General features: G+C 39.7%; 1 protein-coding gene across 1 annotated transcript in view; it reads right to left on the minus strand.

Moving 5' to 3' along the window:
- The window catches only part of cfap74 (cilia and flagella associated protein 74), a 50036-nt gene extending 39993 nt beyond the window's left edge, over window positions 1-10043 (minus strand). The window contains exons 1-14 of the mRNA XM_075475601.1: window positions 9956-10043; window positions 9508-9606; window positions 8642-8723; window positions 8212-8364; window positions 7386-7484; window positions 7182-7286; window positions 6609-6782; window positions 6410-6514; window positions 5629-5731; window positions 5070-5227; window positions 4709-4922; window positions 4444-4608; window positions 1735-1893; window positions 1465-1583 (exon numbers count right to left, since the gene is read on the minus strand). Coding sequence (XP_075331716.1) covers window positions 1465-1583; window positions 1735-1893; window positions 4444-4608; window positions 4709-4922; window positions 5070-5227; window positions 5629-5731; window positions 6410-6514; window positions 6609-6782; window positions 7182-7286; window positions 7386-7484; window positions 8212-8364; window positions 8642-8723; window positions 9508-9601 — 1730 coding nt within the window. The 5' untranslated portion in view covers window positions 9602-9606; window positions 9956-10043. The remainder of the gene's footprint in view (window positions 1-1464; window positions 1584-1734; window positions 1894-4443; window positions 4609-4708; window positions 4923-5069; window positions 5228-5628; window positions 5732-6409; window positions 6515-6608; window positions 6783-7181; window positions 7287-7385; window positions 7485-8211; window positions 8365-8641; window positions 8724-9507; window positions 9607-9955) is intronic.
- Between the last annotated feature and the right edge of the window lie 2252 nt (window positions 10044-12295).

Below are 12295 nucleotides of genomic sequence, written 5' to 3' on the forward strand. Positions count from 1 at the left end.
AGGACAGGCTTTGCTTTCACGCACACGCCATTTGAAAATGACAAACAGTGGTTGTTCCAAACTGTTGACATATGGGCAGATGTTTCCATTGAACGAGTTGAACATATAGTGGTTCATTAGGACCTCTTACAGGTTATTTGCTGACACACCTCTGACCCTAATGTTGTCACAATATCCGAATTATGTCAATGAAACCAAATTCTAATCACTGCAGAGTTGGATGTTCACAAGCACTACATTACTCTGTCCCTTAACAGAAATCATATAGCAACAACAGTACTTTCTAATGTCTATTCATTTGCTTGCCTCTTTCGTCAGTTATTCAGGTGCCTTTTACATATCATAAAAGTTATGGATCAGAGCTGACAAATGCCACGGAACAACAGTGGCTAATTATATCATTTCATTTGAATATCTCTTCATCTTATAAGATGAATTTTTTAATGTTTTCCTCAGACTGGCTTCAGTTTTGGTTTCTGATGAGCTATAATGCATGAGGCAAACATCTGTGACTTGCGACTGTACCTGGTTGTTTCAAAGCAAGCGAGTAATACAAAGCAAGTTTCTTTTTTATTTATTAATGCATTTTCTTTATTACGGTCTTGGTTACCATCACCTTTGTTCTTCTGGCCAACTTAGAAACCGTTTGTGTTTACTGGGAGCGACACACACTGTTACATCCCAGTACATCCTCAATGACCTTGCAGCGGCAGTGCAAGAGTCAGTGGGTGGTGTATGGGCTTAACTGGTTTGAAATGGCCACTCCTATATAACTGGCTGTATAACTGGTGCGGCTTGCAGAGAGATCAGCACTCTTGCTGTTGGTTGTTATTCTCCTGCATTGCTTTTAGATTGTCATCTCAGATGGTCGTATCCTTTGTTTTTAATAATAAACCCCATATTTTTCTAAACCCATGTCCTCGGTCCTCTTTTTATGTTGCTGCCCAAAGAGCCAGGTTGTAGCAACACCTGTACGGTAGTGATGAATATTTTTCACACTACACTGTATCATAATCTTTCAAATAAACATCGTACTGTACAAAAACAGACCTGAAACGAACAATTGAGACCATAAACCTATTAGGAAAATGATCTCTAATTGCAAGATTTTTTCAAAGACAATAATTCAGGTCACTTTTATACTTGTAACATAAGATCAACTCGCAAGAAATTGTTGGAGCTTTCAACCACTTACCGCTGTATTCCTCATAAAATAGTGTTTCGCAGCTATGTATGTATGGGAGCTGTATAACTTGTGTTTGAGTTAATCGTTTGTTTAAAAAATAAACTATGAACAACAAAGGTTTGCATTCAATTTAACACAAATGCAGAATGTAGAATGCGTGTTATTTAGAGAATTGTACGCATGTTTCTGGATTTGCGCTGCACTAGTTTCATACCAATCTGAGAGTAATCCTCAGCATACTGGTAATATGTCAAGCGGCCCTTCCGAGAAAATCTTACTTGACAGCGATAAAGTCCTTCAGCTGAGCAGAGACCCTGAGAAGCTTGCAGTGGTTGACAGAGTAGCTGATGTTCGTCAGGACGATTTTCTTCTTATACACTTTTCCCACATCAAAGTCCTGAAACAGACAATTTGTCGAAATGTTCAAATCTATCCTGTTGCTATTGAAATCAATCAGCAACACTTGAGAATCACTGGGATTCATTTCTGTTTTACTGTTATAATACGTTTTGTAAGTGATGTTTTCACGAACAAAATAGAAGTGGTACCTTGAAGAGGATGACCTCTGGTTTACTGATGAACGGACACCCTTTCAGCTCTTTTCCACAGAGGCTTTTAGAAGTTGTGTTGAGCTTTCCACCAGCCACACAAGGTTCATCTTTCTTTCCTTCTTTTAGCACCGGTTCAGTTTTTTCAGCGAAGCGCTTCTGGAACCACAAATGGACACAGAACAGAACAGAGGGTAAAGCATAGCAGAAGTAGGAAACGGGATCGAACATTATGCAAGGTTACTGTTAAACAGACTCGAACTCTCTGTGACGATTAAAGGTTGTTTTTTATTACTTGTCAGTAGCTTGTTTTGTCTTTGCATCTCAGTAAATCTTGACATTTCTTTTTGGATTAGTCTGCTGTGTATTGAAAAGAAAAAAGTTCAAATAAATTAGATGTTTATAGACTTTTTTTTTTTAAAAGGGTAAAGGAAAAATGTTATTGATTATTGGCTGTGTAAAAGAAAAGCCATATTTGCTTTATTGTGATCAATATAAACACCAGTCAAAAGTCAAATTTCTCAATTTGAGCAAATGAATCTTTAAAGTAGTTTTCAAATGTTTGCATTTGAATATCAGTATTGGCATGTTTTTACTCTTATTTGCGGTACTGCACCTAAAGAAATGAAAACATCTTTCTTCGTGTTTTCAAATGTCTTACAAGCAAACGGAGTCGTTCAGGGACCCGCTTCATTCTGGATTTTCTATTTACGTAATTCTGCACTGAATAACATTTTGGCACAAAGTGAGGTGCATACATTTAATAATCACTCTCCTGCTCATGAATCATCTCATTAGCTCGTCTACTGTACTTGGCAGTAGCCTCTGATGAGGGCATCGGAGTGAACTGTATGTAAGGAAGAGAGATAATTTCCACTCGACTTGTCACTGGCTTAGATCTCTGAGCTGTAACAATGCGCTCACTCTGGGGCCTCAAAGGCACCGACTCAATGAGAAGTGATGCCTGTCGCCCCACATTTCAGCTAAGTGGGGCTGCCGGATGAGACAGGGAGCCAACTCACCTCCATGGCAGTGACTTAATGTAGAAATACTCTTACCTTTATCCAACTGCCCTGTACATAGAGATCAGATATAAAGTTTATACATATCTTCATGCAAGCACCTCTTCGTTCCCTTTCAAAGAACAGAAGTGTCTAAACTTTTAACTGGTACAGCAGATTAATTGAATAATTACTCTTTTACATATTCTATAGGCCTTTTACTGCCTGTTTTTTTTCTACACAACAGCCTCACAGCTGCAGTCACAGATAACATTTGAAAATTTTAGTTTGTAAATGGGTCCGACTTTACTTGGTAAAGGTGCTGGAGTGAAGGTTTCCATTGTTTTTTCCAGCTTTACAACCTTGCCCAACTTCATTTTTTCCATTAGCAAATATATTTGCAGTGTCCCATGTAGCAGAAAACAGTATCTAGTCTATAAACTGTACAATATGCCTTGATGAGAACGTTCCACGAACTTAGTGATGCGTTTTCATTGTCTATAGTGCTTTTTAGAAGGCATTTTGGAAGTCTACTGCTTAAGGGCACTGAACCGCTGTTTGATTGGTCACAAAAACTAATCAAATAAAAGATCAAATTAGCATGAACTGATTTATCTATGTGTGAAATGCTTACAACTTTTATTGACTTTGGTCTGTTAAAAAAACAGACCAAAGTCACTATCAGAGCATAATCTTTGTTGTGTCTTTTTGTTGTTCTATCCCACGTTAAGATTTCCATCAGTTAAAGTTGGTCAGAAGTTTTTCTTTCACTTAATGTGGTCTAAAAATTATTTTTAGCACAGCGCTCTGTAACTATGTTTGTTAAGTTTATTATCCTTATCCTTATCCTTATCATTTGTTTGAAAAGTGACTAAAAATGGACTGACGAGGCTGCTGTCTGGCTTATGTGACTAATTAATCAGCTAAGCATTTAAGTAGTCATCACAGACAAAGTCCCTCTTTGAAAGTGATAAGATCTTCCACAAAAATGTAGTACTGGTCCTTGAAAATCTGATTGTTGAAGCTCTCCCTAATTTGCTCATCACATAGTTTGTATTATTTACACCTTTTGAGTCTTTCTATGCGTGTGTGTTTGTGTGTCTCCATTACTGTGTGTGCCGGGATCATAAAATGTGCTCATGGTGACTCTTAATGTGGCAGTAACTACAACAAAAAGCAATTTTGAACTCTTTGGCAGGTGTTAAATATGTGCGATTGTCTGCCAACACAACAGCATCCAAACCGTGGCTCTCACAGCAACACAACTATATGCAGTTTAGATCAATATGAGAACAAACTCTGGAGAGTTTGATTGTCTAACATAAGAACTGATAATGTATTAGAGTAGTCATGACTACTAAGGGCTCATGGCTGAGAACATTAACATGTTTACAGGCATCACAGCTGGTGTGATCCCATCAGAAGATGGTCTCCAGCTGACTTGTGGACAGACTCATGCTACTTGACCTGACACATGGTTTCCTTTTCACCTGCCAGAAAAAAAGCTTCACTGCGAGCATGAGGGGGTTCATCCCCTTCCTGATCCAGCCAGCTCAATGCATATGGCCCCGCCAAGTAAGAGTCTCAAGAGGAATCCACAGAAAAATGATCCGTCTGCTGAATGTTATGTGATTTATGAGTGTTTAAATTTAGAAGCTTGCATGTACGTATTGGCTTTTGTTTGAAAGTGGTTGTTGTTTTAGTGCACCTTGTAGTCCTGGTCCCACAGCCCAGAGAATTCAGGCTCAGCAAGGCTGTCAGCAAGACTCTGGTGGTCCACTTCTTCCTGAACGATTTCCTCCAGTTCCTCCAGGTTCTCAGCATCAGAGGAAGCTGATGAGGAGCTGCTGATGTCGTTGACCTTTTCTAAATGCTGGGAAAATGCACGGGGACATAGATGCACACACACTGGATCATGACTGCCAAAGTCTACATTTAACAAATTGTGTATCAGATGTTAAGTAGCGCCTCACAATCGCTGTTGCCTCCTCAGTGCCTGATGAGGGGATTGGATCCAGATAGTACAGGAGCCTCTCTCTTTCCCTCCTCAAAGATGGGAACTTGGGAGTGGTTGGGAGTTTCAGAGGCTGTGCCTGGTTACTTTTTCGGCTCTTCATCAACTTATCCTCCTGAAGAATCTTTGCCACAATCTCCAACCTCTTTGACTTCTGGCTCTCCTCAAATTCCCTGGGAGGTGTAAATCAACAACACTGCATTATATTGAAATGGGGTCATGTATTCCTCAGCACACAGCGAGAGAAAACACCCACACATTGCTGCATGGAGTGGGAGTGAAGGACATGCATGTAGGAGAGGAGAGAGGAGAGGACGTACTCTTGTTTTCGTTTTGTCTCCTCGAGCTGTTTCTGCTGGTACATATGTTTGATACTGTTGATGCCTTGGGCCTGCAGGGATTCTCTCAGTTGTCTTTGCTGCTGTTCTTTCTTCTGGGCGTTTGCTTTGGCTCGCCTTTGTTGGGCCCGTAAATTCTCCTTAAGTAACAAAGCTAAATTAATAAAGCTATATTTGACCACAAGCGGCTTTAGGCATTAAATTGATTCCCCGAGCTGGGATAAATAGGTGTTCAGACACATTTTCTCCAAAATATGAAATTAACCTAATATCGTCTTAACTTGATTTAAAATTTTAGAAAAAACCTGTGACGTAAGACAATTAAAAGTATTGCAAGATCATAGCAACAAGTATAAGAAGACAGGCGGGAAAAAGACACAAGATCCAGCAATGAATCCATGGAGCCTAAATGTGGCATCTGCCTCATTTAGGCTTGCTCTTAAAAAAAGAAGACAGCAAAGTAGAAAAAATAAATCAATAATCCATGAAGATAATTCCCACCTAATGTGAGTCTCCGGGTATGGATGGATCTGTTGCTTACTTGGTTGGCTGCTATGTTAGATTTCAGTGTTTTGACAGCATGTGTCCTTTTTTCCACCAACTCCCTGTTCTGTTGCTCCTTCTCAGCTGCTTGCTGGTGCATTCTGGAAAAAATACAAAGGCATTCACAATGAATAAAAATGTTGAATACAATGTAAAAAACGCCAGTGAACCTTTCAGGAGATGAGCTAAATGAACACCGCAGGTGTGGAGCAGAAAACACCAATCACTTAAATAATGGCCACACATATATGGCTTCATTTCTGAAAGGTTAAATCAATCAGCCGAGCTTTTGAAAACTGTGGTTTGTTTATATTCAAAACGGACTTGAGTACCGACCATGAGGGGAGCCCAGGCTTTTTATTCAGGCCCTTTTCTCCATTTGAAACGATAACAGATGGTAATAAAAACTGTATTTCTAGCTTAAAATAGTAAGGAAGAGTGTTAGTGTGACTTTTGGAAATCAGGTCAACTGTTACTCGTTTAATTATTGATCGTAACATTATTTTGGCATGCATCTGTACGACAGTTTCACTTTTTATCTAATTTGCTATTCACCCTAACTACAATGTTGGTGTATGAATCTAAGCATGTTCAAGTTTAATGTCAACCCTCCACGTAACATAATAAAGTATTGTTCTATTCTATTTCTATTCTAACACTCTGCCAGTTTATTATGAGTGAACCGTCAATAGGACGGGTCGACTCTCCAACGAGTCCTCGGAAATGATTTACATCTTTATTCTATTCGGACACTGCTCATTGGTTTACCAGGTGATTACCTTTTAATGGTCTGTTTCAAGTACTTGGCAGCCATCCTGCGGCTGGCTTGACTCTCCTCGATCTTCCTCTGACATTCAGTCTCCTCCTTCTTCAGCATGATTTGCCTGTTTGTTCATGAGCACATCAGATATATTTAACACTCGTAAAAAAAAGAAATCCTTTCAATAAAAAAAAAAAAAAAAAAGCTGTTTTCCCTACTCTCTGAGATGCCTCGTCTTGTGCTGCAGGTTCTGGCTGACTTTCCTCTCCTGCTGCAACCTTGTCGCTGCCTTCTGGGCTTTAAGGACCTGGAAAAGCTGTTCTTCCTCCCGCACCTCCTGTCGGAGCAGCGAGACCCTGCCAAGCTCCACTTCCAGCTCACTCAGCTCCAGTCTTAGGAGCAAGGACACATGGATGTGGACAGAACAAACCTCAATGATGCTGACTGGTGTATATTACACCCGTGCAGGGTCCCCTCAATAAGCCCAGTGTCAACTTACACTGCACCATCAGTCTGAGGAGAAACTTTTACATTATCAGAATGAGTGTTAAAAAGTCAAATGAGGCGAGATTCTTTACAGATTTTACACACAGCAAGAATGTTTACAGCTTTTATTACAGTGCAGCAGCAGGGTGACCATGTGTTCACGTTTCTGAGCACGTTGTGTTTACGCCCTCAGTGATGATGCAGTAGTTCAATTCGAAGCAAGTGAGAGGGCCGCCCTTTTCACACAACACTAATGCCTGCCAAAACGAGACCTTCCTGACAAATCATCTTCCTCTTCAACTCACTCTTGATGCCTCAGTTCAGTGCTGATGTGGCCCTCCAGCTCTTCCTCATTCTGCAGGCTTTGACACAGTTGCTTATGCTGGGCTCGCAATCGAAACAGCCCCACACTGCCGGATGAAAAAAAAAAAGCAAAAGGGTTGGCAAATAACAGCCAGTTTCCAAATCTGAATATTAACTACTTTCCAGTTTGTTCATTTTGTACTCGCCTGTTGTCCGATGCTCTCTGCTGCTCTATTTCTCCCTCCAACTTTTCCCTTTGCTGCAGCAGATTTTCACGATTCTGATGACAGAGTTTCAACTTTTCTCTGGGACAAAAAAATAAAGTGGACCAGCATATTCAGGACTTATTTCAGGTAGACGAATTGGAGTGTCTTCAAAGGTATCAATAGGTTTTACTTTTGGCCACTACTGATAAAGGAAGCTAGTTATCTTAGATGAAAATGAAGTGGAGATATTCAAAGGCTAGAAGCAGGCACACATGTGTCAAAAACTCTGAATTGCCCAATGTTCTTTTTGGATTTTATTAGCGTGCACTGTCATGAAAAAAAGAAAGAAAATTATTGCACATGGTCCTACACAAGCTGCAGATTGGTTAAAAGCCAGGTGTGCTTTTGGCTCCATTAGACTGATGTTTAATCAGAGTGCACTAAAGCTCCACGCTGACCATTACTGCTTTGTGTTGAAGGATGATGACTGGCATTTTGGATGGGCACTGCATCACAGTTCATCAGGTGCTTAATGGCTCGCAGTGCAGACAAATAAAAAGAGGCAAGAAACGTGAGAAGTGGGAACATTACAGGAAATGTTTTCTCTTCAGCTGAAATGATTTCCTGCAAATGGCTAAATAAATTGGTACAGAAATGATTGGCCAATTCTGTGTGACAAAGGGAAGAAAGGGAAGAGTGGAATAACGGTGTAGGGAAACAAAAAGAAAAGATCCTTACATAAACTCTGATAAACAAGGCCAATAAAATTCTATCTAGATTAAGAAGCCACTTCGGCTGGAGAGGTCTGTTGCTGCCAGGTCCAGACCTGGCTTCCTGCACGTCGTGCTCCTTCTGTCGGTGAAAGCAGTCCAGCTGGTCCAGGTTTCGTCTCAGCTTGAACATCCGTGCTGTCTCGGCACAACTCCTCTTCTCGTCGATGTCGGCCGCAAGTGCAAGGTCACCAACGCCATCATCGTCTCTGAGGGGCAGATGCAAAAGGACACTTGGAAAAGGATGCGGGTTTAATGCAAAACCGTTTTAATGTGAATACAAAAACGTATGCAAAAGTTACGCTCAGAGTGCCTCTTTGCATTCCGATATATGGGGTGAAAAATGTAATCAATACGTTTTTGAGTTGTTTCTATGACAATTTCATTCTGAAAATATCACCGACCCACAGTTACATTGACAACAAAGTGAGAGAGATATTACACAATTGAGAAGAAAAAAACCTTAACAAATCCTGAAATACCCACTCATACAATTCTTCCAACCACTCCAAATCTGAAGGCAGGGCTCGCCCTTCATCTTTACATGTCTCCTGGTCTGGATCATCATCTGAAATGTAAATATATGGAATGTGGATATTCTTTTATTTTGAAACCCAGATGAAATAGACAGCCAGAACTAAAACTAAGCAGCTAGAACACACAACTCTAAACATAAATAACAAAAAATAATAATAACAAAAAGCCAAGAAAATAACTGGTCAATCAGAAATAAAAACAAAAGTTTGAACTTTTGTAGTATTACAATAATTCAAGACTTCTTGAAACAATACAACTGGCTCCAGAGAGGAATTACAAATAGGATTAAATCTAAAAACATTGCATACAAAACACTTTGAATTGCCTTGTGTACGAATTGTGCTCTACAAATAAACTTGCCTTGCCATTTATTTATAACATTTTTTTTTTAAATTACCAATATTTTCTAATTATTTCCAAACTTTATGTTCTTATTTTGCATTTGAAGGCCAAATCTTATCATGTTGCACGTTAAAGTTTGAATGGTGTGATTGTGGTGTGTTATCTAAAACATGTTAATTCACAAGAAAATACAGAGATGTTCTGCTGTCTCCATGTTGGAATCACAGAAAGTACAGGAAATTAAATCCGCATTAAACATTTTGTGCCAAAAGCAATCGCAGGAAAAGTTTAAGAACCCTCAAGTGATCTTTTACCTCAGGATGAACTGAGAAAAAGAGGAAGTCAGTCAATACCTTCACCAAAAAACAACTGGTATACTTCCCTAACATATTTTCTCTCTTTAATAATAATCCATACAGAGTAGTCTTAGGAAAAATGTATGGTTACAATTTAAGCAAAGCAAAGAAACTCACCCTCTGTGACCTCATCCCCGCTGAGGTGGACATCCAGCAGTCCACACCTGTCTGACCCCACATCAGATGAGCTTTCCTCGTCTTCCATGTCCATTTCACCTCATGGGCGAATAAAACAAACCATTAGTCAAACCCAACCCAAAGAAAACCGTAGCTTTATATTCACTTATGCCTGAAAACAGGCTAAAAGCAAGCAAGTCTTTGTATAGCAGCTACTCAAGTCGTTTATTACCACCAGCGATGTTCTCCTGCTTTCGTTTACAAAGTTGAGTTAGTGGGTCAAAGACTATCATCGCATTCTTAAAATGACGGAGGCGTGTGTTTTACTGGACAGGTGTTAGCTTCCTTGGGAATGCAAGAAAGCTAGAAAACTAATGTCCGATTCATACTGCGTTTAGGGCGTACCGAATTCTAATAATTCGAAGTAGAGAGAAAAAAAAACAACTACCTGTATGAGCGACGCTTGTCCTTAGCCCTCAAAACTACTGTTTCCTGAAGCAAGTTTAATTCGCCATGTTTGTTAGTGTTTCCAAGGCGACGGAACGCAGGGGGCGAGGGTTAACGGCTCATCAACCTGCTGTCAGCCAACTGCAAATCCAAGTGACATCAACCGTTCGTGTCAAAGTACTAACACTACTACCTGTAATGAACAGGGGGATTTTGTTCATATTGTCCATAACAGGTGCCGTAAATGTTTAATATATGAGGCCAAAGCTGTGAAAATAAGAAGTTAAGTAGAGTCTCTGATGTGAGTGTAATGTGTCCCTCTGCTCACAGTCCTGATTGAAAAGCTTCCCTAATGCTGAATGGCATACTTTAACTGTGGAGCCACACACAGCAGAAAATATCTCCGCTGATCCAGAGAGTATGATGAATCTGTGTGTCAAAGATGTTTTGTCATGCATGCAATCAGCTCCATCTCCTTCACACCAGAGACATGCATTTTGAGCTGATCTGTATATCACAGCAGCACAATTGACCTTTTTCTTCAAAGTGTCTTTTCAAAGAGCAGATTTTCATTGTTTGTTTGATTTTCCTTTCTTTTTTATTTGTATTGGCCCAGTTGATTCGAGAATGAGTTAGTGTGACGGAAACAGAGAATACATAAAGGTGGCGGGAGAAAAATAAATAAAATAGTAGAAACCAAGACAGGTGCCCTGATGCATTCATACAACGCACTCTCGACATACAGTAGGACATGAAAGAAGTTACATTTAATGAGGGAAACACAAACGTTGGCAAATGTAGACAGAATGTGGGACACATGTCTTGTAACCTATTCGGACATTTGTCTTTGATCTTTTCTGCATGAAGATGTTGTTTAACGTCATTAGGTCAAAACTTTCAAAATACATAATTCAGCAGGTTAGAAACGCTGACAAAGGAGAAGTTGCATGACAAGGTTTAAAATGAAGCATCAAGAACGTAGCTACACTGGTCTGCAAAGCCCGAGAGCTGCATGTTACTAATAAGGTCCCAAGAATTGTGTCATGACTATGTCTTCCACCCTTTGTCTGTACAGAGACACAGATTTTGTAAAGACATATATGTTCAAAGTTCACCCATGCTCTGCATGATGATACCTTCACCAATAACAACTTGCTCCCGACAAAGTACTGCATACCCACATAGCAGACGGGTCTGAGCCAGATCTGGCATGAAGCCGACACTGCTGGCCTACTGCTGGCATGGCATGCCATGGCAACTGGTATGTCATTGGTATGATATGGGCCAGGTCTGGCAATGGTGGCACTGTTTTGGCATGTCACAGGTGGTCCTATTGTGGTTGAGCTTATGTTCCCCATATCTATGGCATGCATGTGCTTTCTTATTGTGAACCACAAAGAATTCATTCTTACTTTTTTTCTACCTTCAATGGTATCTCACATGCCACCACCCTTCTCATAATTCAGTTTAGTCTTTCAGAGTTTATAGCAATTAGTACATTCAAACTCATTCATTCAAATCATGTTGCTCACCATTGACTTCAACAAGACTTCCAACTGTTTTTTTGTTTTTTTGTCACTTCTGTGTTATGTTCAGTTAATATTTAAACATAACTTTTACTAAAACAATTTCGTCACTTCTTGGTTGGGTTGAAGCACCAACATTACTTAGTTAGGGTCAGAAAACAATAACTGTTAGGGCTGAAATTCGTTCATTTTACAACAAAACCATCACCTTAATGAACACCATTTTGCTGGGGACACGTCAACACAACGTGACAACTCTTTGTCACAACCTGGCTGGGTTTCAACAATAACGTCACATGCTTGTGGTTAGAAATCAAAATGACTCGCTTAGGGTTAAAAATATCCTAATTAGAAGATTTGCATACAAAATGCTTCCTCAGAGTGAGCAGGAATGCAACATGGCATCTACAGAAACCAATGTGTGACGTCAGCTTCACATTCTTTATAGGCATTTGTTTGTTTCCATATAATGAAGTCAAGATATTTTAAGTCTATTCCATGTAAATCCCCTCAACTATCACAATGTTTATTTTTCTCCTTCAGTGTGGGGATTACGACATTAAAATGTTTCTGTTCTCTTAAATCTGTCCCTTGTAACTTGACAAAAGTGCTGTGGTAATATGAAATGTGATGTGAAAGTACCCTTTAATAATATTTATTTCTCACTTATAGACATGTATGTCAAACATTACTACTCTTATTCAAATATTTGAATACACGTGCAGCACATAGATTTATGATGTACGTGTAAGTCTCAGGACAGATTTCATATTCGTTTTTGGCCCACTGGGATCACCACTGTTTCTGTGAGGGAA

This window comes from Odontesthes bonariensis, chromosome 10, assembly GCF_027942865.1.
Source record: "Odontesthes bonariensis isolate fOdoBon6 chromosome 10, fOdoBon6.hap1, whole genome shotgun sequence".
Taxonomy (NCBI): Eukaryota; Metazoa; Chordata; class Actinopteri; order Atheriniformes; family Atherinopsidae; genus Odontesthes; species Odontesthes bonariensis.